Source organism: Megalobrama amblycephala, linkage group LG13, assembly GCF_018812025.1.
Source record: "Megalobrama amblycephala isolate DHTTF-2021 linkage group LG13, ASM1881202v1, whole genome shotgun sequence".
NCBI lineage: Eukaryota > Metazoa > Chordata > Actinopteri > Cypriniformes > Xenocyprididae > Megalobrama > Megalobrama amblycephala.
In genome coordinates this window covers 26,860,107-26,881,829 of record NC_063056.1, presented here as the reverse complement: position 1 = coordinate 26,881,829, position 21,723 = coordinate 26,860,107, and the positions used below count along the sequence as shown (strand labels likewise).

The following is a 21,723-nucleotide window of genomic DNA, read 5'->3' as shown; positions in this document are numbered from 1 at the left end:
ACTTGTAGCATTTTCCAATAACATATCTGTAAAACTTTAAAAGAAGCATTGTGGTTAATAAAAAACAAAACTGTTCACTATTAAAAATAAAATTCTAAAAGCTTTTTTTGTAGCCTTTGTGTAATTTTTGTTTTGTTTTTATAATAGCCTTTCAGTGAACTTTTTTTTCTTCAGTGATTTTTTTTTTCTTAGTGTGAAGAACATTTGAATAATCTTAAGAACTTTTTGCATTTGAAAGATTCCATGGATGCTAAAGGCTCTTCACGTACGTCAATAACAAATTTGTTTTTAAGAGTGTTGGTCATCTGGTCTTTATGAAAATAAATGCTGCCCAATATGTTGATGAATGACAAATACACTACAATTATATTCATAAATGAGTAGCCTATATTGACGTATGTATTCAATATCACACACGACTCATGGACACTATTAACCCTTTGATGCACAAGCTATGAAAACCCCTTCAAATGCGCAACATGGGTCAAAAATGACCCGTATTCATTTCCTATGTAATTTCAATAACGGTTGAGTGTTTCTTTGCTGAATCTTTAAAAGAAATGTATTTTATCATTCATTTATTCCAGTTATTCCTTAAATACCTTGTTTTTGATTTTAACAAATCATTGTGTTTATTTTTTCTTTCTTTTTTTTATAAACAAACACAGCTTTTGTATTTCTACATCAATTTTACACACATGGGTCAAAAATGACCCATATAGAAACCTCTGCAAATTTTCGCAAGTAGGAACATATTTATTGCAGACAACTATTCATCCACCACACATTTCACCTCTCAACATGGCTGCTTTTGTATATTTGTTGAATGAAAGTCAGATTATATTTCATATAATAGGCTATATATTATATTTCATAATTTGTATTTTTTGTCATAAACCAATGCCACTGGTCACCTTTTACATCTATCAGTGTTCCTGAAAAGTAACAGTTTTGAACAAGGTTTCTGTCCAACAGTGAAAATATATAATAAGTGAATCGATCAACAGTGCTTTTGATTTTCTTTATCTAGAGTGTTAGTGGCTGGTCCTCAACAGAACTTAGGTGGATGATGACATCACTGTAAAAAAAGCTGAAAGTATACTTTGCGCACAGTCAAACGCAATTTAAATGTGTATGTGCAGGTTGCACATACAGTTACAGAAATCCGGCGGAAATTATAAAAAGTTACAAAAAAATCTGTATGCTGACCCTCACATACGCATACAAAACTGAAGTATACTTTGGCCTTTAGAATGGTAATGACACACACACACACAAAATTCATTCAAAAAGTATTTATATCATTTTTTACCTCTAATACACCGCTATGTCCAACTGTGTTCATCACTCGATTCGTGAGGTCTGATCGCGCTCTGACAGAGGCAGTGATGTCTTGCGCGATCAGACCTCACGAATCGAGTGATGAATGCAGTTGGACATAGCGGTGTATGAGAGGTAAAAAATGATATAAATACTGTTCGGTTTCTCGCACAAACCGATCGTTTCGTATCTTAAGACATCAATGTGTCGTCACGAGCCGCAGGGTTTCATTTGGATTTGTCTGTCGTGTTTTATTTACTCTTATAATCCAAGTTCCCGCTGACTTGCATTATACCACTGACAGACGGCAGCGGTTGGAGTTAAAAATCATAATTTGTGTTCTACTGAAGAAACAAAGACATCAACATCTTGGATGCTCTGGGGGTAAGCAGATAAACATCAAATTTTCATTTTTGGGTGAACTAACCCTTTGAGGACTAAATTGTTCCCTTTCTTGTATCATAGGATTTTAGTTGAGTGCAAAGTGGTGAGAAATGATTAATTAAAAATGAAGGTAATGTTTTTTTCTTTTTCTTTTTTCTCCATGTCTCCACATGAGTTTCTATATGTGCCTAAATGAATACTTTATTGCTAAAAAAATCATCTCATATGTGGACTAAACATGGAATGCTGAGTATAGCACAGCAGTGGTAATCAGAGGAAATCCTCAGGCAGAAACGGAACTTGAGCCTTTCCTTCCATAACAGTGCCTCTAAATATTATAAAAATGAAGTTTAAATATCATTGGTGCTTCTAACATTATAATGAATGCACCTTAGTTTGGTAATATATGGGTTTAAAATATGTGGAAATATTTGTTGTTATAATAGGTGTACCTATGCAAGTTTAAACACTTCTTAACTGGGATATGTTGAAGGAGCAGTTATTAAAAGTCTCTCTCTGCTCTCTCAAAAGTGTCACCTTTAAGTGCTCATGGGAATGACAATCTGAAATCAGAGAGAGAATCCACTCAAGGTGGTTAAAAGTAATTAAAGTGTCAGGCAGGTACAGTACTTATGTAGACTCTCAAAAGAATATATAAGAAATTAAAATATGATTTCAAAAGGATTCAGATCTTGATTGCAGTCAGAAATTAATGTCAGGTTCTGTATGAATGTGATGCATTATAATTGTGAATTTTTGTATTCACAATTCAATTTGGAGATAAATGCAGTATGCAGTAAACAGTCTGCTGTTGCCTATGATTATGTTGCCAGATGTTTCATGATTTCTCATAAACACCATGGAGAGAACCATTACACTTTACTGACTATAAAACCAATTTAAAAGGCAGAGAAAGTAAGTAAACATTCAAGCATGTAAAATGATATATAATTGCAAAGTGCTTCTCATAAATTATATTTGATAAAGAATAAATTCTGTGGTAATCTCCCATGAAACATACCTGTAGACTCTGCAGGGATAATGGAAAAGATGGGAAAAGGATCCGAGTGATGTTACTGATCTGTTAGCAGGTTGATTTTATTTTTATGGTTTATTAATGCTTTGTTAAAGCTCCTGTAGTTCTGCGTGGCTCACAAAATTGCATCAATTATACCAAAAACTATCACTAACAACCATCTCTCAACAAGCCCCTCATTCAGTAGGACCATGAACCAGAAAACAATGTGTCTAAATGGCTTAAGGAAGAATGTATATGTGTGCAAGAGTCTGACTGGGTGGTAAAAATTATTTGGAATATAAGAATCTATTAATACTACTTCAGTGAAATAAATGACAAAATAGAAAATAATTTATGGATGTTTGTCTTCAAAACATTTGAATTATGAAAGCCTTGTTGTTTTTTTGGTGAGCTACATTATGAGTAATAACTTCATTTTTTTTTTCATCCTTTTCTTTAGCAATCAAATTTATTTAGTCTAATATATTTTAAGCCAGCAGTGCTGCTACTTATCCACCAGGGGACGATATTCAATCACATTCAACCTTCACTTCATTTACAGCTGCAGCTGGTGCTCTTACAAAAGAAAAAAAGAACATCTTAAAGTACATATATACAAGGTCAGACATCATCTAGTGCTGTACAGGAATATGTGTGTGTGCATTTGGCCAACAGAACCAGCCCCCAACAGCCTTGGCTTGGTTCCCCTGTGGGTGCATTTGACTAGAGTCAGTGTGTCTCTGCTGATCCCATGACTTTCGCTCAATCACTGTCCTTCATTTCCCCCAGAAGCCAGTAGGTCCTCATCTTCCCTTTTCCCTTCATCTCCACATCTCCTCTCAGCTCCAGCTGGAAGCAGTTGAATTCCAGCAGCACATCTCGAGTGGCTGACGACACATGAATCTTCAGAGCTGCAGGATAACAGTGTGTCATGATTACAGTGTTACTGTATAAAGCCTGATTAGTTGAGTTCACACAGCTCACTTCACCGGGTTGACTAATGTGTGTTGGCAAACATGATTTATTGTACTTTCCACCAGCAGGTACTTTAAAGAGCCAATTATTTTTACTGGCAAACACAGTGTTATTTTGGTATTATTTATATAATATTATTGTATTAATATTTTGAATTAGCTTTTATTTTTGTTATTTTCAGATTTCTTTTTAATATTAGTTCAAGTTTTTATGTGCTTATTTTTTTTTTAAATTTCTATTTAGCTTTATTTTATTTCATTTTATTTATTATTATTTTAGTTTTAGTCATTTTAGTTTTAGTCACTTCAATTTAAGCTTATTTTTATTCAGTTAAGGCCAATTCACACTGGACCGACAGACGCCAACCAGCGGCAACAAACAAGATCATTGTTGTTGTTTTGTTTTATCGGATCAGTGTGTTACCCCTGTCAGCATCTATTGGCATTGGTTGGTGCTTGTTTTCGCCAACTGAATGTTGAATCGATGTTGAATCAGCTTTTGTTGGGTCTTGTGATGTCTAAGAAGTGTCGATATCTGTCGGTGCAGTGTGAATTAGCCTTTGGATACCAAGGCAACATTTTCATAGTATTTTCATGTAAAATTTATATATCAACTTTATTTCAATTAACAAAAAAGTTTTTTTTAATAGTTTTAGTTAACAATAACAAAACATTTTAAATATGTACATACTAAATAAACAGTTGAGCAGTGTCCTGATACTGGAAATGCACATAAAGGCCACAGTATCCAGTAAAACCCCCACAGTACAATGTATCAATCAGGATTGTGATGGTCAAGGCAGGTGTGTAATATATATATATATATGTAAGTGACACACACATATATGCTAATCTAATTCTGTGAGGAATAAATTAGAAACCTTCAAAATTAATCACTTTCCTGATTGCAATTTGTTTTGCTTTTGTCAAGTGTTATCAAACGCCGGCTGATATGTCTCATTTATCTGGCAGCGTTTACGTGGGGAAACAGGTGGTGGGCGAAATAATTAAATCTGAATTACAATGGAATCTTTTCATCAACTTTTTTTGTTTAGGCTTCTACAAATGATTGTGAATTTAATTATGGAAAATTGGTGTTGATTATCCAACATATGAAGATGCATCTCTTTTGAAATATTAAAGCAGATGTTTAAAGAGGACAGATAATACAGGAATAATAATAATTTTTAATATTAAAAATGTAGCAATCTCAATCTCAGTGTGGTCTGCAGAAATTAATTGAACTTTTGACTGGATATTTGTCAATTTTATACCTCAAATCTATTATAAAAATGAAACATTCAGTATTTCTTCAGTTCTTGTTTAATACCCTTAGTATAGAGTCATGGCTCAAACCACTAAGCCTTTACTAACTGACCTGGGCTGCGTTTCCCAAAAGCATCGTAAGCCTAAGTTGAGCGTAGAGGCCATTAGTGGCAATTGTTCTGCTTTTGAGAAAAGCAACCCTTAACTCTTCACCTTTAGTTCTATGCACAAGTTGCCATTTGGTGGGAATGGGAACAGTAAGTCCTTACGTTCTCCATTTGACTCCATGCGAGAGGATGTGTTCACTGTGTCTCCAAAGAGACAGTACCGAGGCATCTTCAGCCCAACTACTCCTGCACAGACAGGGCCTGAAACACAAATACACGTGGAAATGCTGTTCAAAACTATGCATGTTAATGTAAAAATTATTAGTCTATGTATGAGTTTGAAAAGTATGTCTGCAATGGATAGCGATTATATACTAACAAAGCTTATTACAACCATAAGAGTCAGTTTTCTGCTAATTGAAATAGACTAACAGTATGTTAAAGACTAGTTTAACTTCATTAAGATTGATGCGATCATTCTTACCACTGTGAATGCCGATTCGTAATTTGAGCTGCTCATCAGGTCGGTGGCGAATCTTAAATGTTTTAACAGCCTCCAGCAGAGCAAGTGACATGCGTGCGATCTCACGACCGTGCATTTTCCCGTTCCGTACAGGCAATCCTGAAACCACCATGTAGGCATCTCCTATTGTCTCTACCTAAGGAACAATTAGAAACAAATCCACCACAGCAGACAGAGATCCACATCAGCACAAAACACAAGACTAATACATGTAGGCCCCGGTTTCACAGACAGGGTTTAGATTAAACCAGGATTAGGCCTTAGTTTAATTAGGGCATTTTAGTTGTGCCTAAGAAAAAAAATATACTGGTGTGCATCTTGAGACAAAACAATGGCACTGACATATTTTAAGATACTTCAGCAAAAGTTGCTTTCAGTTAAAACAGCTCAAACATGCATTGAAATCTGAAACTAAACTTAAGCCTTCTCTGTGAAACCGGGAGTTAGGTTTTTACAAAAAAAAAACAAAAAAAATCACTGTAAAAACTGAGGATGTTTCTTGTTTAATTCAGTGAATGTACAGGTGAATAGATCTTAGTAAGAGTAGCACCATATTTCATTTTTGACAGAAAAGAAAACGAGGCTGTGAGGGCTGGAAGTATAGTGTGATCAATAAATTAGAATGTTGTTGATCAAATAATTGCAGCGTTGGTGAGCATAAACAAAAAACAAATAAAAAATCTTACCAACGGAAAACTGTAATGTACCCTGACTAAGGTCTATAAGCCATAATTTTCCTTTATATTAATGACAAACTTTGCAATATGAAAAAACGTACATTTTCTATTAGGGTACATTCAATATTTATTAAAAAATGTGCAAATTAAGCATTGTCTTATTAAACACTTTTAGCCTCTTGGAGGCTTTCCCCTCTTTTTTAAAGAAAAAATGTCCCATAAAATTGTAATACAGAAAGAATGAAATAAAACCCTTTTAAAATTACCAGATATATATTTTTTAAGAAGCAAAAGGTCAAATTGGGGATCTGTTATAAAACAGAATTAATTTGCTATATGACCAAAATGTAATTTCAAGAAAATGGCCATAAAAAGATGCTCATCATTGATATCAAATCATAAAAATAAAATTTGTTGACTTTTTTTTAGTACATTTAGAAAGCGAAAATTGTTAAATGCAAGAAGAAAATGAAAATGAGGAATAAAAGTGAAGACATAATTGTTGACAAAAGAGAGATGTATACAGCTGTCTAGGGCAAATATGTGGTCAGGTATGAGGTGGTGATACCTTGTAAACATCAAAATTGTCTATAATGGCATCAAAGCAGGTGTAAAGGTCATTGAGGAGGGTGACGATCTATGAGAGAGACACACACACACACACTTAAAATTTTTAGTGTCAAACTAAAAACAAAGCAGAATTACTTTTCTGCAAGGTACCTGCAAAGGTGTGCTCTCTGCTGACAGGGCCGTGAAGCCCACAATATCACTGAAGTAAATGGTGACAGAGTCAAAAGCTTCAGCCTGCACTGTCTCACCCTTCTTCAGCTGCTCTGCCACTGAACTAACACACACAAGAGAAATCAAGTCCTATGAGAGTTAAACAAGTGTGTATAGGATTTTTTTATAGCTGATTTATTATTTGTGCAGTATGTCAGCCAACTGACTGAGGGAGGATCTGATACAGTAAAGCTTCTGCCTTGCGTTTCTCCTCCAGGTAGGCTTGAGTCCGCTCCTCTACCAGCTCCTCTAGATTATTTGCATACTGCTCCATTCGAGACAAAAGATTATCCAAGATATTACTTCTGTGCTCCCTGAGAAAAGAGAATGAGAGACAGAGAAAGAGACAAGATCTGGTGAATGTTCATAATAATAAGTGAACAAAAAGTGGAATTTTATAAAATTGTTCATGAAATGACTATTTGATCTGAGAGAAATAAATGTTACAGAAATAAGCAAACAGACAAGTGAGGCAGTATAGACAGCAAAAGGGGTTAGACCTGTTCTGTTTGTGAAGTAACACACTAATATGGTTGAACTCTGGTCTGTCTGATGGCTCTTCGGCCCAACAGCGCTGCATCAGCAGACCCAGCTCTTCACTGTGGGCCTGAGGGTTCAGTGATGGCCGTAGGTATGGCCATTCACCCAGAGCTAGACGGTCCACAATCTCTATACACAAAGAAAGAAAGTGGGAGAGCAGGAATAGAGAGAGGGGAATTTTTGAGTTTAATGTAACAGATCACCCAAAAAAAATATCTTGACAATTTACTCACCGTCAAAACCCTATTTTTACATTTATATTACCTTTGCTATCATCTAACGCTCAAGTTTAAAAACACTAATAATTTAACACTGGTAAATGTAATCTTTAGCAAATATCTTAATGAATGTAAATTTTTCATACTGTACATTATAATTTTGTGATGCCTAAATTCACCTGTAGCAATTAAAGCAACTGATTTTTGTTTCAAGTGTTTACTTTTTAATTAATTTAGATGTTAATTAATGTTATTGATGTTATTGATTTTACTGTGAATGATTGATCCATGCATGTGAAAATTAAATTTTTAATTAAAATGTGATAATTCACATTCAGATCTACCTCCATCCAATCAACTACTGTGAGATTGAACCAAGTGCCTGCACCCAACCATTTATTCTTTTCGATAATTTGTTTCACTTTCACAATATGGAAGAAAGATTTGTCAATACTTCCATTACGTTGTAACTTTAATAAGGCATATCCAAAAGAAAAAAAGGTAACACTTTATTTTACAGTGTACATGTACTTACTATAGTAATAACAGTAAATTATGCATAATTAACTAACCCTAAACCTAACTGTAACTCTACAGTAAGTACATGTAGTTCATTAATAGTACTCAGTACTTACGAGTAATTACAATGTAACTACGACACTGTAAAATAAAGTAACCGAAAAAAACAAACAACATTTGGGTGAACCGTTCCTTTAACTTCAACAGTATCGGTAGTCTGAAAACATTTTGCCTGTCAATGTGCCTTCCTTCCTTTTCTCTCTATTATCTGTAGCATCAGGGCATTTTCCGTCTGTCTTATTCCCACAAACTCCCACAATGTTTTATCTCTGTTTTCCATCCTCTGCCTGATCTCTCTCAGCTCTATTCATCAGGCTCTTACGGCTCTGAAAGCCTAGAAGAAACGGCTGTGGGTTGTAGCACTCTAGTAAAAACCTAATTTCTCAGCTCCATCTGAGGCTTTTCACGGACAATCTGTCCTGATAAGAAACAGCTCTTCAAAGCTCAGGTCATCCTTACTGCTGCACAATTTCTTTGTGTTTGGTATTTATATGTGTGCTGGTGGTGCCAGGTTGATTGGTTGGCCAAGCATACACTAGGCTGATTGATTCACCAGTCTACAACCATAATCTTTGCCTACAGTAATCTCATCAGCAAGGTGCCCAAATGCATGCATGCCGCCTGAAGACTGATATGATCTCTTCTTCTACGTCAGTTCTGATTATAGTGCTGAGATCCCAAGCTCCAGAGATGCTGACAGCACATTATCTGTGTTTGTGTGTGTAACAGAAGTCTGTTGTTCAAATAAAAACACACACATACACACATACAGACCCATCGCTTTTTGGTCAGTATTCTGAATCACACGAGTAAATCAATGAATTAGATTAGAGAGGGAAAGAGAGTAAAAGAGACAAGTGTGGATGGATGTGTGTATATGTGTTTGTGTGATGAACAAATGAACATTTTAGTGTCTCTGAAAGTGATATAAAGTGACAGTGATTCATAAAGCTTTTTTTTTTTTTTCATTTAATGCGGATCGAAATTATAGAGGCAATGGAGACAACTGGGAATGTTACTTTAGCAACATTTTAGTAAGTCGTGATCTCCATATTTTATGGCAATTAGCAACTCTGTATAATCATACAGAATCAATATGCAAAAGTCTGACACTATAGTTGACTTCTATGTACAAATGAGAGAGCTCTTCACCCCCTAAGAGCTGTTCTCTGCAAAAAAAAAAAAAAAAAAAAAAAGAGGACCATAAATAGGGGACGCAATTTGTGAGAGTATTTTGGCAGGATGACAAGATAATGTCAAGTGTCTTCCTCTTCTGAAAAACTCACTGACGGCGGACTGAGAGGGGTAGTGGACTGGCAAATTAAGAGCTTGAGAGGGTGTTCTTATGCATACATACTGTATGTGTAAAGGATCATGTTTGATGTGTCTGTAGTAAAGAGAGGATGCTAGAATATGCATGTGTATGTGTGTGTGAGCACAACTGTGAATGGTGTCTGGTTGTGTATTTGTTGACCTCTCTGAAGAACCTGGTTCATTAGCGTCTTTCATTCCTGTCACTGCAGAGGCTCTCAAGAGTAATTTGCGTGAGTGCAGAGACGTGCATCAATATTTTGAAGCGTTTTAGAAAGAGGCAGAAAACCAAGTTTTTCATCCTTCTCAAATTGTTCAAAGGCCCCAAGAATTTCAGACCCCAAATTTCAAAGAGAAGCAAAATTAATCATATTAAAGGAATAAAATGAATGACATTATTTATTAATTAAATGGAGAACACATAAAACCAGGCTTTACCAAACTAAGGCTTTTAAGCTTTAAAAAGATAAGAAAGTACTATGAAAGCATCAGTCCAGTTTGACTTGTGTGCAATATTTCAGATGTTCTAAAGCCAAATGATAGCTTTGTGTGAGAAACTAAATTTGAAGGCTACATAACTTGAAACCTAAACAAATTTTAAAATGCTACACATCATACAATAGCAGAATTCGTAAATGGTTACAGAGGAAAAAATGACTGAGGATCACACACTACTTTCAAGTTGTTCCAAACACAACCAACCTGTCTTGTTGCTAGGATACGCATGACAAAAGAAAACAATCTGTTCTAAAATCGGCTCAAAATATCTTGATATATTGATATCCTCTGACTGGATGGAATCATAGTCTGAGGCTTTACCAAAGTGGGTGCACTATACACTATGCAATTTTCTGTCAAATCTGACTGGTCATTATCTGCAACTGGCTCTGATTTTCGGCTATCATAAAAAGCAAACAAGCCTCTTCAGAAAATGTGGACTAAACCGCTCGATTAATATGGATTCATTTTCCGAACTCTTTATGAACTTTTTGAACCGCCAATGGAAGGAAAATCTAACAGCATTCTGTCATCAAAAATATGTTCTGAAGATGAACAAAGGTCTTACGGGTTTGGAACGACATGCGGGTGATTAATAAATGACAGAATTTTCATTTTGGGGTGAACTAACCCTTTAAATTTCATTCCATTTTTCATAACAAACCTATAAAATGACCAGATGACAAAGAGTCAAATAGATGATACTTTTACATCCTATATAAAGCTTGAAAGAATTGTATAGCTCCAGACCTGTACAATCTTTCTTCTGTGGAACACACACAAAAAAAGATATTTTGAAGAATGTTTCAGCTGACTCATACAGTGAGTCACTGAGGTCCAAAACAACACTGACTAAAAATTTCTAAAATGCTCCACTGAAAGTCATAAAGGTTTGAAACTAAATTAGGGTGTGTAAATGTTTAAGGTTCGGGATTTAATGTCAAAAACAGGATGGAGACAGGTAGGCCTAGACTAATTGTGTAATATATGACACATGGATTGGCAAAATTTGATCTCTGACCTTTGGGGCTTAGCGAGTCTCCCTCCAGGTAAAAGACTCCTCTGCGCAGAGCCACTTCCTGAAGTATGATGCCAAAACTGTAGATGTCGGCCTTTTGCGTGCCTCCTGGAGGAAAGCACTTCAATCTCAACAGCTCTGGAGCTGTCCACAGCTTACCTACACACAGGCATATGCAGATGCACACAGAGACAGACAGGGGACTGACAGTGAACAACAGAGACCGTGACTGAGGTTTGTATGCATGTGTGTTGTGGAAATTGCAGCCATGTGAGTGAATTTGACATGAATTGACGAAGACGAAAGGTCACATGACTGACGTGCATAATAAGAGTGTGCGTCCTCCGTGTCTGACTCTGTCCTGATGCTGGACAGCCCATAGTCAGTGATCTTTAGCACAAAACGATTGTCAACCACACAGTTGGATGACTTCAAGTTGCCATGGGATACAATCACACTGTTATGAAGGAAAGCCATGCCCTGAGGGGAGAGAAAGATTGGAAAGTATGAAAGAAAGCAAGAGGGTAGGGACGGAGCAAAATTATAGAAAATGGAAAGTTATCATAGAAAATAAATGCATGAACACTTAAAGGGTTAGTTCACCCAAAAAGAAAAAAAAAAAGTCATCAGCTAGTCACCCTCATGTTGTTCCAAACCTATAAGTCTTGCGTTCACCTTCTAAACACAAAGGAAGATATTTTAATGAAATCTGAGAGATTTCTGTCCCTCCATTGACAGTCCATGCAACTACCACTTTGTCGATTCAATACAACTAACCCATATGTACTAAATGGTTTAGTCCTAATTTTCTGAAGAGACGCGATTGATTTTGTATGATGAAGAGACTGAATTTAGGCTTTTATTCACATATAAACATTGATCAGTGAACATAAACAGAAGCTAAACTGTACTTGCCTGATGCACCAGAAAAAAAACCTCAGTGATTCTTGCGGAAACTCAAATGTGCTGCGTGACACACAAGATAATGAACCTCACTGGTTCTCGCACATCAAGCAAGCATGCTTTCGTTTCCATTTACCGTATCTGATATGTGCACTGAAGAATGTTTATAGGTGAATAAATGCCTAAATTAAATCTGTTCATCATATAGAGCGATCATGTCTCTTTAGAAAATTTAGACTAAACTCCTCGATTCATATGGATTAGTTATGATCTCTTGATGAACTTTTTGAAGCATCAAAGTGGTAGTTGCGTGGACTGTCAATGTAGAGACAAAAGTCTATCAGATTTCATTAAAATATCTTCATTTATTTTTTGAAGATGAACAAAAGTCTTACGGGTTTGGAACGTCATGAGGGTGAGTAAATGATGACAGAATTTTCTGTCATTTTTTAAAGTACGAAGAGGGGCCTCTACCTTTACTATGTCACTGACTAGTGAATATTTGAACATCCAGTCTAGTGTGATGCTTTCATTCTCCAAAACATCCTGTACGCAGATGCAGAAAAAACTGAGACAAGTACATATACATACATATAAAGCCCAAAAAGTATTTTGATTCAAGGCAAACTTAATAATGCAGTGGTTCTCAACTGAGGGCTGGGGCCCACTGGGGAGCCTCAACAAACCTCCAAGGGGGCTTCAAGATGAATTAAAATAATTTAAATAAGTATGAAAATAAGATAAACAACTAAAAATCAAGATATTTGGTATTAGTTGGAATCAGAATTGTTTCTGTAAGGGTTGAGTTTAGGGTTAGAGGATAGAAAACATCACTAGCACAGTAAGTCAATAAGCCCCTACAATGACAGAATCTTGTGTCTGTACCTGCAGGCTGCCTCGAGGGCAGTATTCTGTGACAATGCAGATATTGGGCGGGTCGATGCAGGCGCCAATAAAACGGGTCAAATGCTCATTCTGCACATCTCTCATCTGGAGAACAAACACGCACTGTTATTCATCATAATTCACAGTATATCTGTACAAATATTTATAAACAAAACACTTCACTTATTGTTGGCATTAAATGAACCTACAGTACCATTTAAAAAGTTTAGGGTCAGTAAGATTACTCCATTCTTCAGAAATCATTCTGGTTTGGTGCTCAGGAAACATTTCTTATCATTATCAATGATGAAATTGTAGCTGCTTAATGTTTTTATGGAAACCTTAATAATTTTTTGCTGATTCTTTGATGAACAATTACAAAAGAAAAACAATTATTTAAAATAGAAATATTTTAGAAAAACAATTATTTAAAATAGAAATATTTTCTTTACTGTTACTTTTGATCAAAAATAAAATTATACATTTCTTAAAAAAAAAAAAAATCATACTCACCCCAAACCTTTAAATGGTAGTGTATTTGTAATAATTATAATCCGATTAGCAGAATAATCCACTTTTAGAGCACTTTTAGAACTTTTAACAGCATGACACACTCACATGCTTCAGTTCAAACAACACTTTCCTCGTTAACTCGATGCGCTTTCTGTTGATGTATTTAATGGCTACAATGTTTCCCTGGGGAAAAAATTGACACACATGTTATGTTTGCAGTGGGTAGCATGTGTGCATTTTGAGGTTCTAACAAGCATTTAAAGGTGCCCTAGAATCAAAAATTGAATTTACCTCGGCATAGTTGAATAACAAGAGTTTAGTACATGGAAATGACATACAATGAGTCTCAAACACCATTGTTTCCTCCTTCTTATATAAATCTAATTTGTTTAAAAGACCTCCGAAGAACAGGCGACTCTCAACATAACATCAACTGTTAGGTAACAGTCAGGATCATTAATATGTACGCCCCCAATATTTGCATATGCCAGCTCATTTTCAAGGCATTAGACAAGGGCAGGATGTCTGGATGTGCACAGCTGAATCATCAGACTAGGTAAGCAAGCAAGAACAATAGCAAAAAATGGCAGATGGAGCGATAATAACTGACATGATCCATGATAACATGATATTTTTAGTGATATTTGTAAATTGTCTTTATAAATGTTTCATTAGCATGTTGCTAATGTACTGTTAAATGTGGTTAAAGTTACCATCGATTATTACTGTATTCACGGAGACAAGAGCCGTCGCTATTTTCATTTTTAAACACTTGCAGTCTGTATAATGCATAAACACATCTTCATTCTTTATAAATCTCTCCAACAGTGTGTAATGTTAGCTTTAGCCACGGAGCTCTATCAAACTCATTCAGAAACAAATGTAATACATCCAAATAAATACTATACTCACATGATCCGACGCATGCATGCAGTATGCATGACGAACATCTTGTAACGATCCATTTGAGGGTTATATTAGCTGTGTGAACTTTGTAAATGCACTGTATTATAGTCGAGAGCTCGGGGGGCACGGAGCGCGTGATTTAAAGGGGCCGCAGCCTGAATTGGTGCATAGTTATTGATGCCCCAAAATAGGCAGTTAAAAAAATTCATTAAAAAAAATCTATGGGGTATTTTGAGCTGAAACTTCACAGACACATTCAGGGGACACCTTAGACTTATATTACATCTTGTAAAAACTGGTTCTAAGGCACCTTTAAATGGTAAATCTGTACTGTTAAAATACTGTTAAAGCATTTAATGCAGCATACATTTTTAACATTTCAACATGTATAAATCAACATTTTAAAATGTATGATAAACAAAAAATAAACTGGCAATGAACTAAATATTTCTAAATTATCAATAACCTATTAAAAATTAATAAATGCTTTAAATAATGTTGTTCATTGTTAGTTCATACTACCAAATGTTACCAAATTGACCCTTATTGTAAAGGGTTACTATGTAAGCATTTAAAGAGAGCTTGTCAGAAAGATACCTTAAAGTAGCCAGTTTTAGCGAACAGCTGGAAATTACCATCAGCTGTCAGCAGTGATCCATAGTTTGAACCTCTCTGTAGAGAATGAGAGAGAACAACTGATATAATGACGATAATAAGCATAATAAATAATCAAATAAAATTAATATTAAATGGAAAACCAGAGAGCTGGAAAAGACATTTGAGAAATATGAGCGTGCACTAGTATGTAGTATGTACTGTATCTGTGTTTTACTAGAGAGAGTGTAAGTTTGCTGCCGGTGCTTCTCATGGCCTTTTCCAGATTGCTCATCTGAATGTCATCCCAAGAGATCCTCCATAACTGAGCGACCAACTCCTTCTCCAGCTTCAGCCTTCTGTATGTATATACAGTAGGTGTTTTAGACAAGGTCATATTTGTAGAATAGAATCAGAAGAACCAACATTTATAAATGATTGATTAGGTATCAGTTATCAAAATAATCTTGTTTGCTCTCACCTGTATATAAACACGGTCACAGTGAAGATGATGACAAAGATGAGGAAAAGCACAATGGAAATCATCTGTTGCACTGTGAATGTTGCTAAAAGGAAAGAGGGAAAGTGATGGAGAGTGAGAGGTGGATAAGCAGTTTGACTGCAGAACTAGTGTAAGTTACCTACATGGACGACAGGCAGGATTCTCGTTCTTAAAGCCGCATTTAGGCACATCCAAGGGAATGTTACCACCTGGCCACTGGATGGTCATCCCAGGAAGAATCTTCATCTGCTTCTGAGTGCCATTATACACCGCCACAATCTGCAGAACAACATGAAGTAATCAATAAGAGAACAAACAGTCGAGATAGAGATGGATAATTTTATTCATATGATTCAATAAATTCAAAATCTAAAACGGAAGGAAAACAGCAGTGTTCAATGTTAGACTTGTTGCAATACCTTGAAGACCCAAAATCCAATCAAAATTGAATTTTGTTTTGGTTTTTAGTTCATGTCTAGTTCATTAGGATTAGTTTGAATACTTTATTTCATTAAATTTGTCAAAGGAGACAGCAAAGATATTTATAGGGCAAATTCCAAACTGCGTTTTTTATGTTAACAGCAATAATAAGAAACTTCTGTTGTAAGAACAGCTAATGCTGCGTTGTCATGGGAACATCCCAGGTGAAGATAAGGAAATGAATTTGTTTTTCATTGCTCACTTAGCCAAGTGCATTCCAAATGGCTACATAATGGCACACAAGTGCCCTGCTCACTCCAAAGTCCCCACTTCAAGGGCTCTGCCCTTCAAAACGAGTAGGGCATAGGGATGCTCACTTCCATTTGGAATTTGCCCATAACGTTACAAAATATTTTTTATTTTAAATAAATGCTGTCCTTTTGACCTTTTCATTCATCAAAGAATGCTGAAACAAATGCATGACTTCCACAGAAATATGAAGAAGCTTTTCAACACTGATAATAATAATAAATGTTTTTTGAGCAACAAATCATCATACTAGAATGATTTCTAAAGGATTGTGTGACACTGAAGGCTGGAATAATGGCTGCTGAAAATTTAGCTTTGCCATTAGAGGAATACATTTTAAAAATATATTAAAATAGAAAACATTTCAACATTTCAATATATTACTGTTTTTACTGTATTTGATGAAACAATATAAACAAAAAATCTATTTCACACTTCTAAGAGCCCTCAAAACATTTGGCACTGGTAAAACATCTAGTATAATATAATGTAATTTTAAAAATTACATGCAAAAATTATTCCATTTGAATACACTGGTAGTTTTCAATGGCTTTCAGTGGTGAAAGATGTTTTTTGTGTCCAGATGGTTTAGTTATGGCATCTACCAGCCTGAGCAAACTGAATCTTGACCTCCTTGACGTCAACACAGGATAAAAAAAAAACTGCACTTGTCAAGCGAATTCTTTGATTTTCACAGATAGCAAAAGCAAAATGTTAAAATGAAAAATTAGGGAAAGAATTACAAGGACAAGCTTCATTCAGAGAGCAGCTGAGATCTTTAATATCTTTTCAGCATCTATCCTGTACACACTCACACAAACAAAAAACATTCCCCTGACTGAATATGTATCCTATAATTAACCTCTCTACAGCCTGGCCTCCCAATTACCAATCAAGTGTCTTTCAGAAAGGAGAGTGTTTGTGTGTGTGTGTGTGTGTGTATGCTCTGGTTTTAAATTTATGCCACCAATCTGCCCGTTGTTTTTGAGATTCAGGTGTTATATTCTAATTCATTAGCCTGCAACAAAGGCAAAACTGTTTGGATGACACACACGCATATCTGCTGTAAGAAAAATGCAATTGCATTTCATCCATCTATTACTAACAGAAGCATCATTGCTATTCGAACTAAGGTATATATATATAATGAATTAACCACGTGCGCCACTAAAAAATAATGAAAATTTCCCCCTGACTAAAACTTGATAATATCAATAAGAAACAGACAAATGAGAAAGCTGTGAGACAAAATGAATATGCAATTATCACAAACCTGAAAGTCACTGCTCGTGTCATTCATGTCCCACAAGGCGAAATCAGTCTCTCTGTCTCCATTCTCATCAATCTGCACCAGACCAGTGACACCTGGGAAAACCAAGAGACAAAGTGCTTGTTATAGAGCTCACTGCAAAAACCAACACCAGAACACTAAAGAAACATTAGCTTTGATAAAGTGAAGTGTAAACTTCGACCTACTCAAAGTTCATGACCTGCCAGCTGAATTTAAAGTTCAGAAGTAGTCCCAGCACTCAAATGACAATCTAAACGAAATGATCCCCTCAAATGATGTACATCTTTTATGGAAGAGTTAATATATTTGCTTTAAGAAAAACAAAAACAAGAGCTTAACATTTCAGTTTTTAAACTCTTTGAAACTTTACTTCCATTATAAGTGCCTTTTTATATTCAATTTAAAAAACAAAACTAATATTAACGTGGGTCCTAAAGATGTCACCTGATCATAACCCTTCTTTTTTCATCGATAATCATCTGACCTCTTTTGTAATGTCTCTCAGCCACCACTCTTTCTACAGTCTTTCTTCAAATCCCCCTTTAAATCAATCTCTCTCTTCCCCCATCACGAGTGTATGCGCCCCCTACTGCTTATTGGCTACAAGTGTGTCGTGGTGCTTGGTCTGAACAGCATTTCTTCGAAATCACTTACTGCACCTTTAAGGGAGCAATAATTCTGCCAACACAGTGAGTATCAACCACGTTATGGTTATTCATAATGATTATAATCACACAGTAAATCAATCCGTACACAGTTTGTGTATGTGAGTGTTCAATCAAATGTAATTGAGTCTCTTAAAAAGCTTCCGGTTGTGCCCAGTGGTCCCATCTTCCGATGAGGGTCAGGTGCGGGCTGTAATTTCCTGTGGAGGCCACTCACCTCTTTAAATGGGCTACAGATAGACGCCGAGTCCAGCTCAGAGGAAACACACAATGACATTTAGACTGATATGAAAAGCTTAAGCGTTATCAGACTGGAAATGTCAAAGCCATTGGAGAGAGGGAGAGAAGGAGAGAGAGATGTCCTCACATCGGTTGATGATAAGGATAGTTTTAATAGGCCTACATGATCTATAAAAGGAATGGATGCACACAGACAGTGAACAGGGACTGCTTGTGCAAATTGTATTCAGATTGTGAGGAATGTTTTGCCACATATTTCCCTTTGGAGGACAAAGGGAAATATCTCTGAACACTGCCACTCTTGCCAACGTGCTCTCAGAGGAAATGCAGACTAAATTCTGAAGGATATTAAAGAAATTTCTGCTCATACGTTTTACATTAGAAACACTGGAAAAATCAACATAAGAGTGGAATGAATGGAAGTGTAATGTTAGTTGGAGTAATCTGAATTGAAGACAGGCAATTTATTGTACTGTAATGACTTAATCAGCAGGAAGTGATGACAGTATAAATGGAAGATGGGTGCTGAATAAAGTCTTGAATAAAGTCAAAGGGAAAAGGCATCTTTCATATCACCTATGAGGTTGACATTTGTTTTCATGCCTGGATAATATAGATAAGGTTTTGTTTAAATTGTGAGAATAACTGGAAGCATCAGAAAGAACAAACTGAAAATCACTAACCAAACCATGAAGTTTTTGCATTGTATGCCAGAATTTTTCAACAAAAGTGAAAAATGATAATAGTATTACGATAATAGTTGACAAATGAAAGAAAAAAAAAAAAAAAAGCAAAATGTTTTTGAAAATAGTTTTAGATATAATAGTATAATAATCAGTCTCAGCCTTAGACGTCATGCCCACGGACCATTGGCTGAACGTCTGATGCATATGGCACACTTATCTGGAAACACTTCAGGATTTTCGAAGTCGTCATCTGGTTGGTTGAATTCTACAGGATGTCAGGGCGACGTGTGCGTCACGTTCTTTAACGGTCCTGTGACAACAAACCCCCTTGTGGGAGAACAAAACCGTCATGTTTACAACTGTGACTATGAGCACTTACCAGGATCAACTAAACGCTGGATATTCAAAAGTATGTGACGTTCGCGGCTCCATTATTGCAGTAAACTTGCACAACGTTCTTAAATTAATAATTTATTATTAGATGCATGCCGGTCTGGTATTGTAGTCTTTACATTTCACGCCCCTAAACATGATGCGGTACAAAACGAACTGTGATTGGTTGCGTTACATGTCAGTCAAACGTCATCTTGGGCAGTCCTTGGCCAATAAAAGCTGCAATAGAGTACTTCAGGGATGACGTGTTTTTGTAGGCCAACCCGGAAGTTAGCGGCGCACGGGTTCCCTTGATCGAAAGCCTATGCATTTTTCCCATAGACTTTTGGAAAATTGCAGAAAATAAGCTCTGTGTTTAACAAAGGGATATGACACTTACATGTTTTGTCTATCAAGATAATCTTTAACACAACATTTATACATTTTGAAACCTGTATAAAGTCGTCAGATATAAAAAACTAACAGTAGGCTATAAACGGACACCATGGTCGCGGATCAACGTCGTCACCACCAAGCTTCCTCAAACTTTATTTAAAAAACAACTATTTAAAAACATGCTCGCTGATTATGATCTGCACTGTGAATGAATACTTATCCACTTTTTCATGAGAAATGCTGTTCAAATGTCCTGTTTGTCATGATGATGTCTAAAGTCCCCGCCAAAGGAAGTAGTCCCTTTTATAACTGGTGTGTTTTATGTCATAGATCAAAATGTGAAAATATTTAGAGACTTTGTTAACCACAGACCTTATTTCAGGCGATTTAGCAAAAACCCATTCAAAAAACCCATAGACTAGAGTGATGGAACCGGAAGTCCTAAATTGTTAACTCTCTTCCGGGTTTTGCCTACAAAAACACGTCATCCCTGAGGTACTCTATAGAATCCAGACCTTCTGCCGTCAGTCTGAAGGTCTGTCTACGCAAGACTAAATAATCATTTTGCAGTTAAGTATTTCACATCAATTACCGATTTATCTAATAATCACAAAATTAAAATTATGGCACTTTAACAACACAAGAATAATTTATGTACTATACATTAATATCACAGATTAAAAATAATAATTACAAATAACAAAACATGAGAAGATAATTAGTTCTAAAAAACTAATAAAGGTGTATGAAAATAATAAGCAATGGGCAGATTGTACCCATTGAGCCTGCCCCTTTCTGAGCCAGCTATATGGGCACAATGTAACAGAATCAATAGATCTGAAAAGGATTTCATAACCTTTATAATAAAGATGAATGATTTTAAAAATCAACTGTAGAGAGTCTACTTCCATTTTCAAAGGTCATATAAACGGCAGAAAAAGCATGTAGAACATTTCATGCGTCCTGTCTATTCAGTGACTTAATACTGCTGTAAAACCCTTGTGCGCTCAAGTTTGTAGTGCAGTCTTTGTAATTTCCGTTTTTGGGGCAGCTGCTGTTAAAGATGTCTGAATGAGCATCTTAATTTTTTACAGAGATCTAATTGCAATCAGCAGCCAAATATGTCATTCTGATAAATATGAATTTGACATTCTGTACAGCCTAAAAAGCTCTTCTGTGAGTGATGTTTTGCTATTACAGCATGACTGAGAACATTTTGAATAAATGTCTTAAGTTTAAGACATATTTTAAAGGGGACCCTGTTTTGGGGGTCTACTAGAATAGGTTTTCATGCTTTAATGGTTAAACGACACATTATTTTTCACATATTTCACATTATTGCAGCATCCTATCATCCCAGTCTATAACGCTCGGTTTAGTTTCTGTCTCTATGAAGCTTTCCGAAAAGCGCAATGTGCTCTGATTGGTCAGCTGGACCAGTGTGTTGTGATTGGTCAACCGCTTTGAGCGTGTTTCGGAAATGTCACCATAACTGAGTTTCAACACACTACTAACACAACTTAGATGTGAATTTTTTTTTTTTTTTTTTTACTTAATTGATGATGATAATAACTGTTTTGTTTTGCATTTTATTCTCCACACCGTTTTAAAAAACAAATTTATTTGGAGAAGGACATTTACAGGAAAAGCTACCATGCCTGAATGAGTCTGGTGGTGGTCTATCACATTCAGACCAATAGCTTAGGTCAAACGTCTCCAGGAACACACCTGGCTGTGTGTGGGTGGGCAAACCAACCATATAAGTAACCACCTTTTACTTGAAGCAGATCCCATGGCAACAGGACACCTGCTGATTTCAGAATAATGT

At 35.9% G+C, this 21,723-nt stretch overlaps 1 protein-coding gene across 3 annotated transcripts in view; it reads right to left on the bottom strand.

The window, feature by feature from the left end:
- Positions 1 to 2,775: 2,775 nt before the first annotated feature.
- The window catches only part of npr1b (natriuretic peptide receptor 1b), a 50,183-nt gene continuing 31,235 nt past the window's right edge, over positions 2,776 to 21,723 (bottom strand). For all 3 annotated transcript variants that reach the window (XM_048153317.1, XM_048153318.1, XM_048153316.1), the window contains 17 exons: positions 17,519 to 17,610; positions 15,660 to 15,795; positions 15,496 to 15,580; positions 15,253 to 15,373; positions 15,018 to 15,092; positions 13,620 to 13,697; positions 13,002 to 13,106; positions 12,591 to 12,662; positions 11,534 to 11,693; positions 11,217 to 11,372; positions 7,550 to 7,718; positions 7,217 to 7,363; positions 6,990 to 7,113; positions 6,838 to 6,906; positions 5,554 to 5,728; positions 5,232 to 5,330; positions 2,776 to 3,633 (listed from right to left, as the gene is read on the bottom strand). In XM_048153317.1, coding sequence (XP_048009274.1) covers positions 3,485 to 3,633; positions 5,232 to 5,330; positions 5,554 to 5,728; positions 6,838 to 6,906; positions 6,990 to 7,113; positions 7,217 to 7,363; positions 7,550 to 7,718; positions 11,217 to 11,372; positions 11,534 to 11,693; positions 12,591 to 12,662; positions 13,002 to 13,106; positions 13,620 to 13,697; positions 15,018 to 15,092; positions 15,253 to 15,373; positions 15,496 to 15,580; positions 15,660 to 15,795; positions 17,519 to 17,610 — 2,012 coding nt within the window. In that variant the 3' untranslated portion in view covers positions 2,776 to 3,484. The remainder of the gene's footprint in view (positions 3,634 to 5,231; positions 5,331 to 5,553; positions 5,729 to 6,837; positions 6,907 to 6,989; positions 7,114 to 7,216; positions 7,364 to 7,549; positions 7,719 to 11,216; positions 11,373 to 11,533; positions 11,694 to 12,590; positions 12,663 to 13,001; positions 13,107 to 13,619; positions 13,698 to 15,017; positions 15,093 to 15,252; positions 15,374 to 15,495; positions 15,581 to 15,659; positions 15,796 to 17,518; positions 17,611 to 21,723) is intronic.